The 15,023-nt window shown below is 39.6% G+C and overlaps 1 protein-coding gene across 1 annotated transcript in view; it reads right to left on the minus strand.

Annotated features, from left to right (window-relative positions):
- The window catches only part of ENPEP (glutamyl aminopeptidase), a 35,854-nt gene extending 27,187 nt beyond the window's left edge, over positions 1 to 8,667 (minus strand). Inside the window, exons 1-3 of the mRNA XM_074903969.1 lie at positions 8,054 to 8,667; positions 2,922 to 3,063; positions 220 to 351 (exon numbers count right to left, since the gene is read on the minus strand). Of these exons, the coding sequence (XP_074760070.1) occupies positions 220 to 351; positions 2,922 to 3,063; positions 8,054 to 8,667 (888 nt within the window). The remainder of the gene's footprint in view (positions 1 to 219; positions 352 to 2,921; positions 3,064 to 8,053) is intronic.
- Positions 8,668 to 15,023: the final 6,356 nt, after the last annotated feature.

Consider the following 15,023-nt stretch of genomic DNA (forward strand, 5'->3'; position numbering starts at 1 on the left):
ATGTAGTCAAGGTCAGAGGGAGTACTGTGAGTGCCTAATCTGATAAAATAGGCTGCATAAAATAGGCCATAAAGAAAGGCAAAATATGTTCCTGTTTGTATTACAAAAGACGTTTCATTTTAAAAAAACAAAACAAAACAAAACAAAAAAAACACCACAAAAAAAGCAAAACACAGTACATCTGTCATCTGAACCATGTCCAGGCTCAACAGGACTTACAGGTTTTCCACTAGTGGAGATTGTCTCTACCCACTGAAACTGGTGCACTGCAAAGCATACCAAGTAAGTGCTCATGGGAACTGACTTCTCAAAAGTTGTCCGAGTCCAGCCATTGCCCAGCTGTACAGTTTTCTGCAGAAATGGAGAAACAATTAATTTGATTTTTGGAATTGCAAACACATGCAGAAGAGGGTACAATATTTCTACGAAGGCTGCAACTACATAGGAATGATAAATCACCTCTCCAAGTTCACCTCTTTTGGCATCCCATTACTGATGGCATGAGAACAGATGAAATGTTTTTTCTGCAATACATGAAATGGGACTTTGTTTTTCTGTGCTAACTAAGTTTACCTGGTTCTAATTTCCATCAAGGATTTGAAATCATTCACACACACAGGAATTTTGCCAACAGGAGTTTTCCAGTGCATGCTAGTGTGTTTTGTTCTTGGAATAGTTGCATAAAATACATCACTTTGGACAGATCAGAGAAGAGACTGGATTCTCCCCTTTCTTAAATATGTGCATCATGAAGGAGTCAGGGATTGCAGAGATATTACTTAAAATAAAGACCAGTCTTATGGATCTATCCTTAACTCATTCAGATACAAATTAGCACTGCTAATTGGTGGGTTGTTTAAATGTACGTAAGCTTTAGTGCTGATCATAGTTTTTATTTTGTAAATTAATTAAATTCTTGATTTTTCCATATGTCATTAACTCTCAGCTGAATTGTATGACCAAACCTTCAACCTGTTGTATGTGATTCATTCTCTAAATATTTATTTCTGCTATTTATTACCTACTATTGCTTGTCTGATAGCTTTTGTGCTTCTGACTGGATGACTAACTTAAATAAGACAAAAGCAAAAAGCATACAAAAGACACTAACCTTCTACTAGAGATACAATACTTCATGAGATTTGTCAATATAAATAAAGGAGAGATAGTGAATGTTACAGGTAATATGATTCTGTGAGCAAAAAAAGCCTTTTCATAGATATATTCACAGACTCCTTTTTAGAGAGATATTCGCAATCTACTTTTCCATTATTTGATCCTATTTTGATATCTTTCATTCTTTCAACAAAGTCAGAACTTCAGTGGAAAAGAATTTTAAAAAATAATCACTCCAGTGAAAAATGCAAATGAGGTGTGTAAGTTTCTGATTTTGCCAGGTTGATTATAAAGCTCCACACCACCAAAACTACTACAGGATGTGTAATGCACAATATGCCTTGAATTAACAAACTATTACATTTCCATCCATTGAAAAGATTTCCCAAAGATCTTTCACTACTAAGAACAGAGCTACTGACCTGAGCACACCAGATGAAAAAGTGCCCTGCTATCATCTGTGCTCAAACCTGAGCACAAGCCCAGCATAATCTACATTTCCCTGCCTGTACTTGGATTTTATCAAATTAATTAACAAGCCGTAGCTAGCCCTTTGAATGCTTATTTTTGTATGTCCATAATGGAGGCAAGGTCCATGTGTAAAGGTGTAAAGTAAATGTCAAAACCCACTGAATCTTGATAACATCTAGTCTGATCCCTTCACCTTCACTGCTGGTACCCTCGCTTAACTGAGGTCTGTGAGGAAAGGCACAGCAAACGCTCTTCTTTCATGTGTTGTTCATCAAAGTGCCTGATGCTCTTTTAGGTATCATAGAAATGTTTTTAATAACAATCGGTCAGAGCTTTAAATTTGCAAAGTGTCTGGGAGGCAACTGTATCAGATTGGTTATAGTTCTCTCAGCTGCATTGCTAGGGGATAGTTAAGGTTTTGGGGGACTCTTTAAACAAAATAGTACACGGTAAAGCAGACCTTTGTTTTCTGGGTGGAGGAATGATTGCGAAGATGTAAATGTCAAAAGCCTGGAGGCTGGAAGCTCTTTTTAATTTTTTCTTCTTTTTTTAAAAAACTTGTCACTTTATCCCCTACTTCAGAACACATTCACTAGAAAATATACATTGGAATACACATTCAGTTAAACTATTCATTAGAAACTTTCTCAGCTGAAAGACATTCAAGCTTCTTCCAGACAGCTCAGAGGTAGATAACTGATGCCATTGAATTTCATATAAAACTTGGAATTTGACCCACCTGGTCCAGAAATAGGTTATTTAGGAAATTACAGTCATGGTGGACTGACAAATGTCCACACCCACGCGCTGAGAGATGGGATTTCAGATCATGTATTATTAAGAAGAATAATCCTAGACTTTCTTGTTAGCAGGACCCTTTGCCACTATATTAGTGATCAGCAGACCTTCACTTTGGAACATTATGTAGTTTCAGTGATTATTTTAGACTTCCCATCTGGGAAGCAGCTGTCTTCCAAAGTATTCCTGCTCAGAGTTCATCTGATTTGACTGAAGAACCTTCCATTGCCTATTTATAATTAGTAGGCGATGCTCATCTAGAATATCTGAATAGAGGGCCAGCTAGCTAAAGACAGAAGAGACGTTTCTTTTCTGCTTAGGATTTGGCTCTGTATTGTCATGTTGTGTGCTGGTGGACCAATGGGAGTCCTAATCAGCCAACCAATCCTGTTTTATGGCATATTTATTAACCATTAGCTTTACAGTTTCTGGGTGGTAGGTTCTGTGAACGTGCAAGGACCTTGCAATACATTGCTATCTTTCTGGTGGCTTTACAGAACCATTCCATTTAGGCAGCAGAGTTGGGAAATACATACCTGTACTGGCATGTTTGAAAGTGCTTGGTACTCATCTTGATGGATGATAGATATGTTGTAAGTTGCCTTTTTGTTGGGCTCATCAAAGCAAGGAAATGATTTCCGTGCATCTGTTGGTTCATGATCAGTAGCTGCAATGCTCCTTAAACAAACAACACATTGGCAAGCTTTCATTATATACCTTTTAAATCTTATCTGCAATTTTAAAGCATTTTTTTTTGGCAATTTCACAAACTAAAGTCAACTACAAATATTTGTCTGCATATGTCCATTCATAAAAGTAGGTGGTGTCAGAAATGCACAATGGCATCGTATAGGCATGTGTAACATGTATACCTCGAAATCTGTCATCAACATCCTCTATGTTTCAGAGCAAAAGCTAAAGCCATTTGTGTATCATCAAATATTATTAGGACCCAGGCAATAAGACAGAAATGACCCATCATGGATGGTAAAAATTTTCCTCACCTTCCTGATGATGATGGCTTATGTGCCTAAAATAAACTACTGGTAGTAGTATTTTATTTATCTGAAAGGAAATTAAGGTCCTGGTATAGGGATGTTTACTTAAGTCACTCCATGTGTTTTTTACCTACTAGAGCATGTCTTGGGGTTGGAGTCATGAACATCTCCTGAGAAGACACCTTGGAATTGTGTAAGTGCCCCTAAAAATAACATCCTGCTTGTGTGCTTCTTTTTCTGCAGTTACCACATGGAGTTTTTTCACTGGCGCTGCTATGCTCCCCTGTCTCCATTAAAGAAACTGCTGGAGAAAGCATGAAGTTCATGTGAACATCCCAGTACATAACTGATGCTATGCTAGCCATGTTGGGGGGTTTAGAAAGTCATGTCAGCTATGCAAAAGCTACTGGAGAAGCTAGACAATAGGGGTCATGTCAGAAAATAAGGTGAAGGTCGTGAACATTTTCATATCATGTGCTTGCTTCTCACAGTGACATTGGGCTCCACCATTAATGTACCATACAGTGACAGAACATTTTCTCCAGTGATTGATGGTGAAAGGGATCACAGATGCTTCTTCAATTAATCTGGAATGTTGAGCATTTTCTGACAACACTTCTACAGCTGCTCCAACTATATTAAGGTAGTTTTTCTTTCTAAAAAGTAATTAAAAGAGTACATCATAAATTACAGATCTGCAGCAATCCTACAAGCTCACTTGACAACCAATTTTTCAGTGTTTCTGTTGCCCTTGGCATTTTCCTGTGATGGTTAAATACTAAGCTGGTCATTAGGAGCTTGTAGCAGCAAGGGTCATTTACAAACCTGAAGGAGGTAATATGTCTGAGTTCTTACCATTCATGTTCATTGGAATAGTAACTCAGAAGTTCATGGGCAGAAAGCATAATGAACATTCACCTCAACATAACTTCGGGCTCAACACAGCTTCTTTTGCTTGGTAAACTGTCTGATGTCACTCTCTACTTTTTGTAGGATTTGAAAGCTATTTCACAATTAAGTTAACTTCAAGTCCCCAGGGCAATGCTTCACAGCTATTGCTTAAAAAATTGGCTCTATATTTTGACACATTTATATCTTGTTCCTACAGACTGATAACACTGTGATATCTCTGTTGATTTATAAGGTGATAATCCATCTATGCTCATATATTTGTGGAGGCAGACAGACATCAGCAGTGCAAAACCTTAGCACTACCATTCCTGTGGGGCAGATGATGGGAACTCCAGGCCATGGCATGCATAGAAGTGGCATTAGAAACATGAAATGTTGTCATTTCCTTTCAAAATGTATAATGTAGTTTTTAGATAAGATTTTCTTCACGGCTTGGTGACTTCTGCTTCTACTTGTTGTTGCTGTGTGGACCTTTAAATGTGAACTAGAGGTGACAGTTGTAAGTATCATAGTAATAAGAAGTGAAGATCTGGCTGAGACTGCATCCAGCTGTTGTTCCCAAAATAAAACTGCTGCATTTAGAACCATGATGAATTTCCTTTTTTTTTTTTTTTTTTTTTTTTTTTTCCCCCAAAGCACAGGGGGTTAGTGTAAAAACCCTTCCTCTTGAACTAATTAAAGCAATTTTCTTCTAGTCTTTCCTTAAATTCAGATTCATTGCTGCTTCTGAGAAGTGCTAATTCTGTACACTAAAGATTATTTTGCATTTTCCTAAACAATAAAACCTAAATGCAAGTCTCCCTGTTAGAGATGTGCCCAGCTGGGTATCTTTTACAAGCCTCTTGCTCGCTTACAGGAGACAGAGAGAATTCCTATAAAAGGGAAGTCATACCTTGTCACTAACAGTAATGCAAAATCAAAACCAGCTGCTGTGACATGTTTGTATTATCTGTAATATTAAGGAGAAAATAAAAGGGGGGTTTAGCACATTCCTTGAGAGGAACTAGTGAGTGAAAAAAAAACATTACACCAGGCAGGGACTCTTGTGCTATTTTTCCTAATAGCTGAAAATAACACAATTGTAATGTGCTTATGCTCACTGCATCATGCAAAGTAGGGAAGGACTGCTAGTCTCCTTTCATCAACAGGGAAATAAAATGCACAGAGAGAGGAGCAGTTTTACCACAGGACTTCAGTGTTTACAGCTGGATTCAGGCACCCACAGGAGGATCTAGGCAAGTCTATGTCTAAAATCTGCATTCTCAAAGTTTCTGCTTTCCTGCTCCCTACTTGCACGCGCATGTCAATTTAAATAGTTGTGTTCCCAAGGTATCTCAAGATCCGCTTCTGGGCACGTCCAAAAGCACCTTTGTCCTGACGGGGATTGTGTGATCTGTCTCAACAGGATTCCCAAATGAGGCGTTCTTTTCCCTAAGCCTCCCAAAGATCCTAGACTTAGAGGCATGTTCAGCACATGTCTACCTGTTTTCCACAAAATGTGGTGGGAGATTTGAAACTAAGCAATAGCAGACCCTGGACATGTGCCCAGTTTGTAAACAAAAGACATTATAGCAATGCTTTGGCAAACCTTTGCCTTTGCAGATAGACAGCTGGGGAGCAGCTCAGCCCTGGAAGCTGACTTTCCAGTGTTATTAATTCTCTCAAAAGGTCCCACTGCTTCTAACACTGCCCAGAAGGGATGGCGAAGTCGGTCAATTACATGTTGGCTCTCATTTTCACCTCAGCCCCCTTCTCTCTAATATCAGCTATAAATAGACTTGCTTGACTTTTGCTGTTACCTGATCTAATTTGTATTTACTTACAACATGACAAAAAAGGAACTATTTGGGTTGAAATTATCCAAGGGTAATGTCTGCATCAGCCAAAGGTGAAATAAAAAAGTTAATTACGGTCAGCATTATTTTTGAGTAGAAAGCTAGGGAAAATGCAGTTTTAATAAGTAATAAACCCCTTCCTTTGCCATCCTTCCTCACCCCATCCTATCACCTACTCTCATGATGCATAGCAGCAACTTGGCTGGTGGTTGCTTTTGTTTCAAGGCTGTACTTATCACTGTCACGTACATTGCCTCTTCCATCCCCACAAACAATCTTCCCAAACTTAATCACATGAAAAGCATTTCAGAAATCACCATTCACTCATTCTTATTAGAGCCCCCCTCAAGCCCAACAAACTCACATGCTCAAGTTCCTGTCTGCATTGAATGTTTTCAGACTGCTGGCTAGGATCATCCTTGCAACTGTAGCTTCCATCATCCAAATCAAGAAGTAGGAACCCTCTCAAAGTGAGCTAACATTTTATACTTTCTTTAGCTTATGAAGTTCTCCTTTCTTTCTGACGTCAGATGCTTGGTCCTTGTCTTCCTACAGTGTCTGGATGTGAGGGATGGGCACTCACCTCTCCTGCTCTGTGACTCAGCAGACCTGCATTCTGGTCCTGCTATTCTGGTGTTGTGACAGACCTGAGGCGACTCATTTAATATCTAGGTATCCTTCACCAATAGAAAGGAATTAATACATCTCAGCTTAGAAAGATGCTAAAAGGTTACACTTTAAAACTGCTCTGGGGATGTCAGATGCTCAAAGTATAAAACCAAAGCACCCTCCAAGTCAGAGTAATACTGAGGGGGTAGATGGAGGTAAACAAGAGGGAAAGAGCTTGGCTGGGGTTTGAGCTGTTCTCTACATGGCTTCTTCCCAGATCAGATAACTATGTTTAAATATGAAAAATCATGCTTGTTTTTTCCTCTGCTTTTTGGATTTGCTGCTGCTGGTGCCTGTCACCGCTGCTACTCTTGGCATTGCCTGTCAGCTGCTGAAAGGAGCTGATGTGACTCTCACTCATGTCACCATTTTCCCAGAAGGGCAAACAAGTGCCATGAAAACACACCAGTGTTTGTCTCCATGTTCCTGTTACAGGGTCTTGGAAAAATCTAGCCAAGTTTATCTTCTAGACGTAAAGGCTGGAATGAGTCACTTCAGAAACATAAATATTAGAAAATGGATGAGTGTCCTCTCTATATGTTAACTGCAAAGAAATGCCTCTGAGCAGTAGGCAATGGCTTCTTCAAGCTTCCACCCTGAAGTAGTGCAAGAAAACCTGGGAAATTAAATGGGTTAAGTGAACTGTCATAGGCTTTATAATCTTTCAATAACTATCGATATATTAAAAAGGAAGAGCTGGAGCACAAAAAGTCCAAGTCAAAGATAACCTTTATCGTTTGGACTTTCCTACTTATAATTTAAATCAGCTGCAGGAGGGATAGGGACATTCTGGTTTGGAATAGTCCTCAGGCTTATAACTTCAAGGAGACATGATGTCAGGAAAACTATCACAAGAGCATTTTACAATGCAACTCTTACCTTGCAGAGTCATAGGAGAGAGTGGTGAGACCTATATGCTATTTATTGTACCACAGAGATGAAAACTGGCTTCGATCTCTCCAGCTCTCTGACGGAACCATTTGTAAAGGTAACCTGGGACCCGTAGAGTTTGAAAAAGTTTTTCAGAATAATAACAACAAACCCCTCATGTCTCCAGCCCACATTCAGTTGTCAACAGCCAAATGGTTTTGAATACAGCTTCTTCCTTAGGGGAATGAGAAAATTAAAGAACAGCCCAGAAATGTCAGCAAGTTGGTGAGAGACAAGACTGAGAAGCTGAAACAGGAATAGAGCAGGCCTGAGAAAGTAGAAATAGAGAAGAAAGTTTAATAAATAAAAGAAAAACTGCTTTACTTGATCTGTCCACTGTCATTGTAGGTGGTCCTATAAAACCCAACCAGGGAACCGTTCAGCCAGCCTTGAAACTTCAGGGTGAGTATATAGGGATCATTTTCATTAGTGACAGAGAGCTCTGTTTCTGCCTTCATCACTATGTACTCTTGTGGCTTGTATCCAAAGCAGTCATTCAGAGCAATCTGCTGTCCTGAGGATTTCTGAAGTGTGGGCATTTCTGTAATCTTGGTTTCTCGCAGGTGGAGCCACAGGTATCTGGTAGATTTTTCCAGAGCAATAGAAATACTGACTGTCCCAGTGTAAATGTCTCTCTCCATTTCAGGCTTCATTTCCAGATCATAGTGGACAGGCTTGACATAAGTAGGTAGCCTAAAATGTCGCCAGTCTCCAGTCTCATCATTTTTGGGAGGACAGGGACCCAAATCCACTGTGGGAGGAGGGTTTGTTGGTTGATCTGTTCCCCCTGAAGGCTGTTGAGATTTAGGTCTGCTCAATCCTACGCCAAGCCCCACAGCAAGACCTACAACAACCACGACGCCACAGATGACAGCCACATGCTTTGTCTTCATGCAGTATCTCTTGGACTTCTTATCCTCAAAATCCATGCCCTCCATCTCTGCTCCTGGGTCTGTTCTCACAGCAAAACATTAACTGTAAAAAAGCTTATTAGTCACTTCAGCAGTTGCATTCAGTAAACTCAGCAGACTTGGTTTGTATTTTAATTGTGTAGTTATAGCTGTTCTCTGCTTGTCTCCCCCACCTCGCTTTCCACAAGACACTCAATTAATTAAAGACAACACGCATTTGGAGGAAATGTGAATGATCAAAAGGAGTACAGCTGGGCTGGGAGACGGAGGGAACCGACACAGAAGAACATTGTTCCTGCCGTGCTCCCCTTATAAGCATCACAACCCCACCCCCAGCCGCTCCTGCTCTGGCCTGAGTTAAATATAAAACAGTGCTATGTTAATCAGCAGTTAGGAGATGATCAGATGCCAAAGCTCTGTCAGCAGCTTTCAGACAGAGTTTGCAGATAGAGGTGTAACTGCTCCAAACCCTCAACCTTTGCCACTACCTCTTTCCTTTTTTTCCCTGCTGTCCTGTTTGGGTTTTTGAGGTTTGAGGTTTTTTTACTTTTTCCACTTACTAGCAAAGATTTCCTTGAACTTCCACCCTATAGTTTGTAAAATGACATCTCCAAAGTCTCAAAAATCCAGCAAAAATCACATACATCTTTCAAGACCTTTTCAACTGTTTCCCCTCATTTCTAGGCTCATTTACCTTTGCCGAGTAATTTGAGGCAGAAGAATGCACAGTGGAACAATAAATTTTGATCACTGACTTCAGACTTTAAAACATGTCTAATTCCTCTCCCCCTCTCATAGTGTCAGTTTTCCAGGAGATTGCTCATAACCACGCATGCAAGCTGGTAGCCTGGGATAGCATTGCCTTGTTGGGCAGCACAATTACAGTGCTGCCTGTGAACCCTTGCTGTGAGGGACACTTCTAAATATGCAGTTATATGATCTGTGTACTAAAGATCTAATTTAGCATTTACTGCATGTCATCACGATATGTCACTTTGTCGAAACAAGTTAATTGAATAGAGCCTGATTATGCTTGGGACAACTCATTGTAAGTGAGGCCTTGCTAAGTCTGCAAGCAAGATGTTGCTAAGCAGTATGAAACTGAATACAGCAGTAGTCTTGACCTTGTTTGATGCTGAACTAAAGGAAAACAGTGTAGAATAGAAACCTCAATCCCTGGATCTCTTAACCTTTTTTCTCTACTTATGGAGCCCAGTTGAGTAGATTTTTAATCAAGCAATCGGTTTGGCTTCATGCTTCCCATTTCAGTTTATTAGGAGACAGATTAACATCACTCTTCACATCAGTAACAACTCTCTGCTACTTAGCCTCCTTTTCTCTTTTATTTTTTCTTTGAGATGGATGCATCTTCACCTGGATGGGTTGACTTAAGCCCTAGAATCAGTCAACACATGCTACAAGTGAAATGCACTGAATCAGTGAAGGAGCTTTTCCAGGATAGACTTCATCCAGTCTGTTCAGAAATGGATCAGCTCACAAGCTTTATGTCTCCCTTTGAAATATTGCCAGCTACCATGGGGAACTTTAGCCACCCAGTCAACATCAGCACTCTTACAGCACACTAGTATTTATATAGCATCCTGTTTTAAAGGCAAGGTTTTCCAACAAGAACTGAAAAAAGAAAAGGTCTTTTTTGCAGAGCATCAAGTTAACTATTACTTGGATATTTTAAAAAGTGAAAAACCAATGCAAAAAGAAAATCAAGCAGAAAGCTAAAAATCTGTTTCACATTATGTCTGTTTTTATTGTTTCCCATTTCTCCGCTGTGATCAAAACTAGATATGACATGGGAAACCAGTGCCCTTTAATGGATTGAGTAAGAATTTAACTTCTAGCAACAGAGCCAGCATTGAAGATCATGGTCTTAACATTTAAAACCATTTCAGCTTTTCTTTTGTTCTGATTGGACAGGACAAGGAAAAAGAGTGAGAATAGGTTTTAAATAAGACATCTTAAGCCAGAGCAGGCCATAACTTATGAGATATCAAATGCGTCTTGATTTCAGGCATGCTTTCTACATCACTGCCATTTTCATTCTTCTTAGCCATGAGGTTTTCTGTTGCATTTTTAATCTGAAGATGCTGTTTGAATTTATATACTGCAGAGCAGGTTATTTAATGTAATTATGAAAAGACTTGAAGATTTCTTCACTGGTAACAATTACCTCCTTCAGGAAGCGCTAGAAAACACATGTGGACAAGCTGGTCCTAAACGTCAAAAATATATGTATTTCTTATCCTAAGCCTTAAAAACAAGACTAGCAGTAAAAGCCATTACAAGCTAATGAGGAGTGACAAATGAATTAGCTAAAGAGTAGCAGAGATTATTGGTGTCTTCTGACAGTCAAGAGCAGTAGAGCAGTTATATGTAAACTCTAACATTGATCTTGTCTGTATAAAAACTGAGGTTCAAGCCTAGTTGCAGCCAAAAATACATATAATATATTTCTGATAGTGGTAGTTATGAGCAGACTTATCCCTCCCATATCAGAGATATGCTTTGTTCCTAGCTGACACCGCTGCGGTCAGCTAGCAATGTTAGGAAGCTGCCTAGCTGCCAATGACCCAGTGTACATGTCCAAGGATAAAACAGGGCTGAAACTATTAATTCCTCTACACAGGAGCAATAAAGGAGGGCAGAACCCCCAAAGGCAATGCCAGCGCTCTCTCTGCTTGGGTGTCTCCAGGTAGAAAGGGTCAGGGAACAGGATCTGCCTCCCCAGCAAGGAAAGCACCATGGCCTTCATCAACAAGGTATAGATCCTTTGTCTACCCTCTCCCCACAGGCCTAAAATGATGAATCCCCATATGGAAAGTGGAAGAAAGCTCACACAAAGCTGCTCCAGCATAAACCACATGCATGACTGCAGACAAGTGCTAGCCAAGCCTGGAGGGGTTTAAATTGCTTTAGTTTAATTTCTAGAAAACTGAAAAGAGATTAAAATAACCTTATCAGTCACCTGGACAATGCGAACACCTGCTATCATTTGTTTGGTGTTGATTTTTAATTGAAGCAATTTCACCTTAAGTTAGGATTTAGTTCTCAGTCTGCACCAGAATTATCACACTAGCTTAACCCTGTCCCTTTGGCTACCTAAAAAGGAGGGGGTATGAAGTCACCCTGCTCTGTCATAACATTGCTGGTGGGGACATGTATGTGCCTGTAGCAGCAATATCCAGTTATCTTTTCTGACGACTACCAGGAATATAAATGAATACTAATCTTTATCTGCAAATTGTCAGCCATTCATTTCCAATATAATTTCCAATTTCAAGTTTGGAAAATGGAATAAAATTTCCACAAGTGACCACCAGGATCAGCACTAGCACAGGCCCGCTGTAGGCATTCAGGGAGAAGTCACACAGACCCAGGAAATTCTTAATTGAATCTGACAACGAGAAAAGAGCTCCTCTGGAAAGCATCAAAGACATGGAAATAAATGAAATATATTAAAAAAAGAAAAAACCCTCCACTGCAACTCATAACAAATGAAACTTCTCTGAGCCAAGTCCTTCCTTGGAATAACATGTAACCCTTACTGGGCCTATGCCAAGGAGGTCTTTGGCTCTCTGTGTCCAGGGACACCAAGGCAACATGAAGGCAGCAGTCTAAGGACCTCTGATTTCCTTCTGTTCTCTGAGCTGCCCCTGCTACAAGACTTGAGGATAATAAATGGAGCCTCTCTGTCTTTATCAGGAGGAATTTGGCTCTCTTTATGCTAAACTAACACTCCTTGTTAGATCTCTCTTTGCAAAAAAAGAAGGCATGAGGCAATCTGCTGGAGTGACTGCTTTCTGCAGAGCTGCACTTGTAGACTTCTCCCCTGTGACCCTCTACCAAAAAAAATTTTAGGACATTAATCTGAGAAATGTGAAACTAATTGTGGAGTTCCACCAGGTCAGAAATGAACTGTGTCAGAAATAATTCCCTTGTCCAGTGTTTTCCTACGTCTGTAATGACTGATTTTGTCTCCGTCTTTGGCTTTGAACATCCTCTAGCAATCATTAATTCCCTAGAGTTCACAAGCCTTAGCAGTTACTGGCTTGCAGTGGTCCTTGTTTGACTCACGATCTTTTCTATGACAGTTTTCAACTACAAAACAAGTCCTTTTGTGTTTGTGTTGTTTGGAAATGCAAATGTTTTGAACTGATTTGAGAAAGGCAGTCAAGATTTCTTCAGTCATAATTGTTTCCCCATTTAGATCTTTAAAATCTGGCCCAGAAACACTGTGGAATGCTGTTGGCTGTGGTGCCTTGGGAGGACTGTGTTATTATTACCTGCTGCAGACTGACAAGCTCCTTGTATAACACGCTGGTTGAAGCGCAGTGCAGTCCCACCACCTATTCTGGGCTCTGCTGTGTTCCCTCAGCAGGTCAGTGCTGGATGTTTTATTTATCACTAGGGTCAAGGCTGAAGGGAGTTACCTCAAAGACGTTTCACAAGGAAGCACTGTCAGTTACCTTTAGTAGAGGCTTTATTTCCTTCCTTTCTTTTTTTCCTGTTTCAAATGCCTGGATGTAGATTCTGTGCCTCAAAATGTGTCATCTCTTATACTATTTGTGTAAACAAAGCAAGTTAAACTGTATTAATTTGCTTCACCATATCATATCATATCATTTAATCTTCCACTGTATTGCTACCAAGATGGGCTTACTTGGGTTCTTTCATTCTAATCATTAACCTTTAATACAAAACCAGAATAGTCTGGATCCTGGCAAATACAATTCCATCTTTCCAGTTCTAATGTGTTTTATTAATTTTACATTTTAGTACCCTATTTCTTGGTATCACTGGTCATTAAAATAGTTGTTTATGGCTCTGCACTTCAAAGTCTAGCTTCCAGTATGAAATTTCCTTTTTGTCTTTAAAAACATGCCTGAGGAGAGTTCTACTGTATCAACAAAATACAGTTTAATTTATACAGATATTTTTTCAAAGTGACTCAACATACATCTTGCTTAACAACTTCCTAAGCAAAAGTGAGAAAAGCAACAAGCTTTTATGGTGTAACCTCTAGGATATGTTGGGTCACCAGCAGGCCCACAGGAAAACCAAATGCTGCAGTTTAGAAATTCAGTGGGAAATTCCTTGATGAACTTCTGGAGGCATTTTATCCTCTTAGAATGGAAAACTTACTTTCCACACTCTTCACTTTTTTTTTTGTGAGTGAGAGGGATACCTTAGAAGACCTCTTCTGTCCACTTGCAATTCAGGGCACTACTTTTAATCTATCTGGTATGAATTGCAGTTCCCTGAGGTGCCACCTCTGCCCTTGAGCACTACTGTGTCATTTGGCATGCAGTTATATTGATCTGTTTCTACGTCTAGATAGCAGGGCATGGGAATAAAAACATTTTGATGGAGGAGAGGTGTAAAATCTCCTGCCTACCTTGACTGTCCCCAGCCTGAAACTGTTAACCTTCAGGGCAAGCTTCTTTGTACTGCTTTCTCCTTTAGAAACAGGGGGATGTTCAGAGGCTGAAAAAATGAAAACAAAGCATTAGTCAGCCCAGTAATGATGTCTGCTCAGCATGCAGTCATAGTACTAAATCCAAGCATGATTGAACAGGTAATGGAGGTTACTGTGGAAAACAGTATTTTCAGCTGAAGGCGTGTTTCCATTTACAGTAATGGGTTTCTCATCGTACTGAAAAAGATACAGTGGACATAAAATAAGGCATCAAACTAACTGGCAAGACAAACAGAATGGAAGGATCAATCATCCTTTTAATTACTAAAAGATATTAAGGCACTGAATCTTGCTTTCTTACAGCTGTGTGGACTGGGAGCATTTCCATAACAGTCAATAGCAAAGTGCTTGAGAATCTGGAAAAAAAGCAATAGGATATGATAGTGTAAAAATAATGGGTAGCTTAGATTAAGATAGTTTACCTATCCCATAATATAATAGCAAGGAAACTCACAGAGCTTTAAAAGGCAGTAAATTTGACACAGATTAGAAGAAAACCTTTCATATTAATTTCACATATATCTCATTCATAGTGGCGTTCATAATGAGGGGCCATAGATGCTGTTTATGAAGAATCTAACGCAAGCCACTGAGAAGCAGAACAGTGGACCAGAATATTTCTGGTCTGTTCTGCTATATAAATTCATGATGTCTTTTGCTGATGAAGGTGCATCAGAAATCATATAAAAATAATTGCTCACATGATTTCCTACATTAGAAAAGTCTCATAAATGAAACCAAGTTAATGAAAGAGGAAATGACAGTAAACAGTTTTTATCAGTTGGAGATTTAATCTCAGGGGAATTGTCTGTCAAAACGTATTTAGGTTACTTCCAAGTCTGTTACCTGTTTCATTTTCTTGGCCAGGGTGATGAAGCTGATAAAAGAGAAA

Source organism: Athene noctua, chromosome 4 (assembly GCF_965140245.1).
Source record: "Athene noctua chromosome 4, bAthNoc1.hap1.1, whole genome shotgun sequence".
Taxonomy (NCBI): Eukaryota; Metazoa; Chordata; class Aves; order Strigiformes; family Strigidae; genus Athene; species Athene noctua.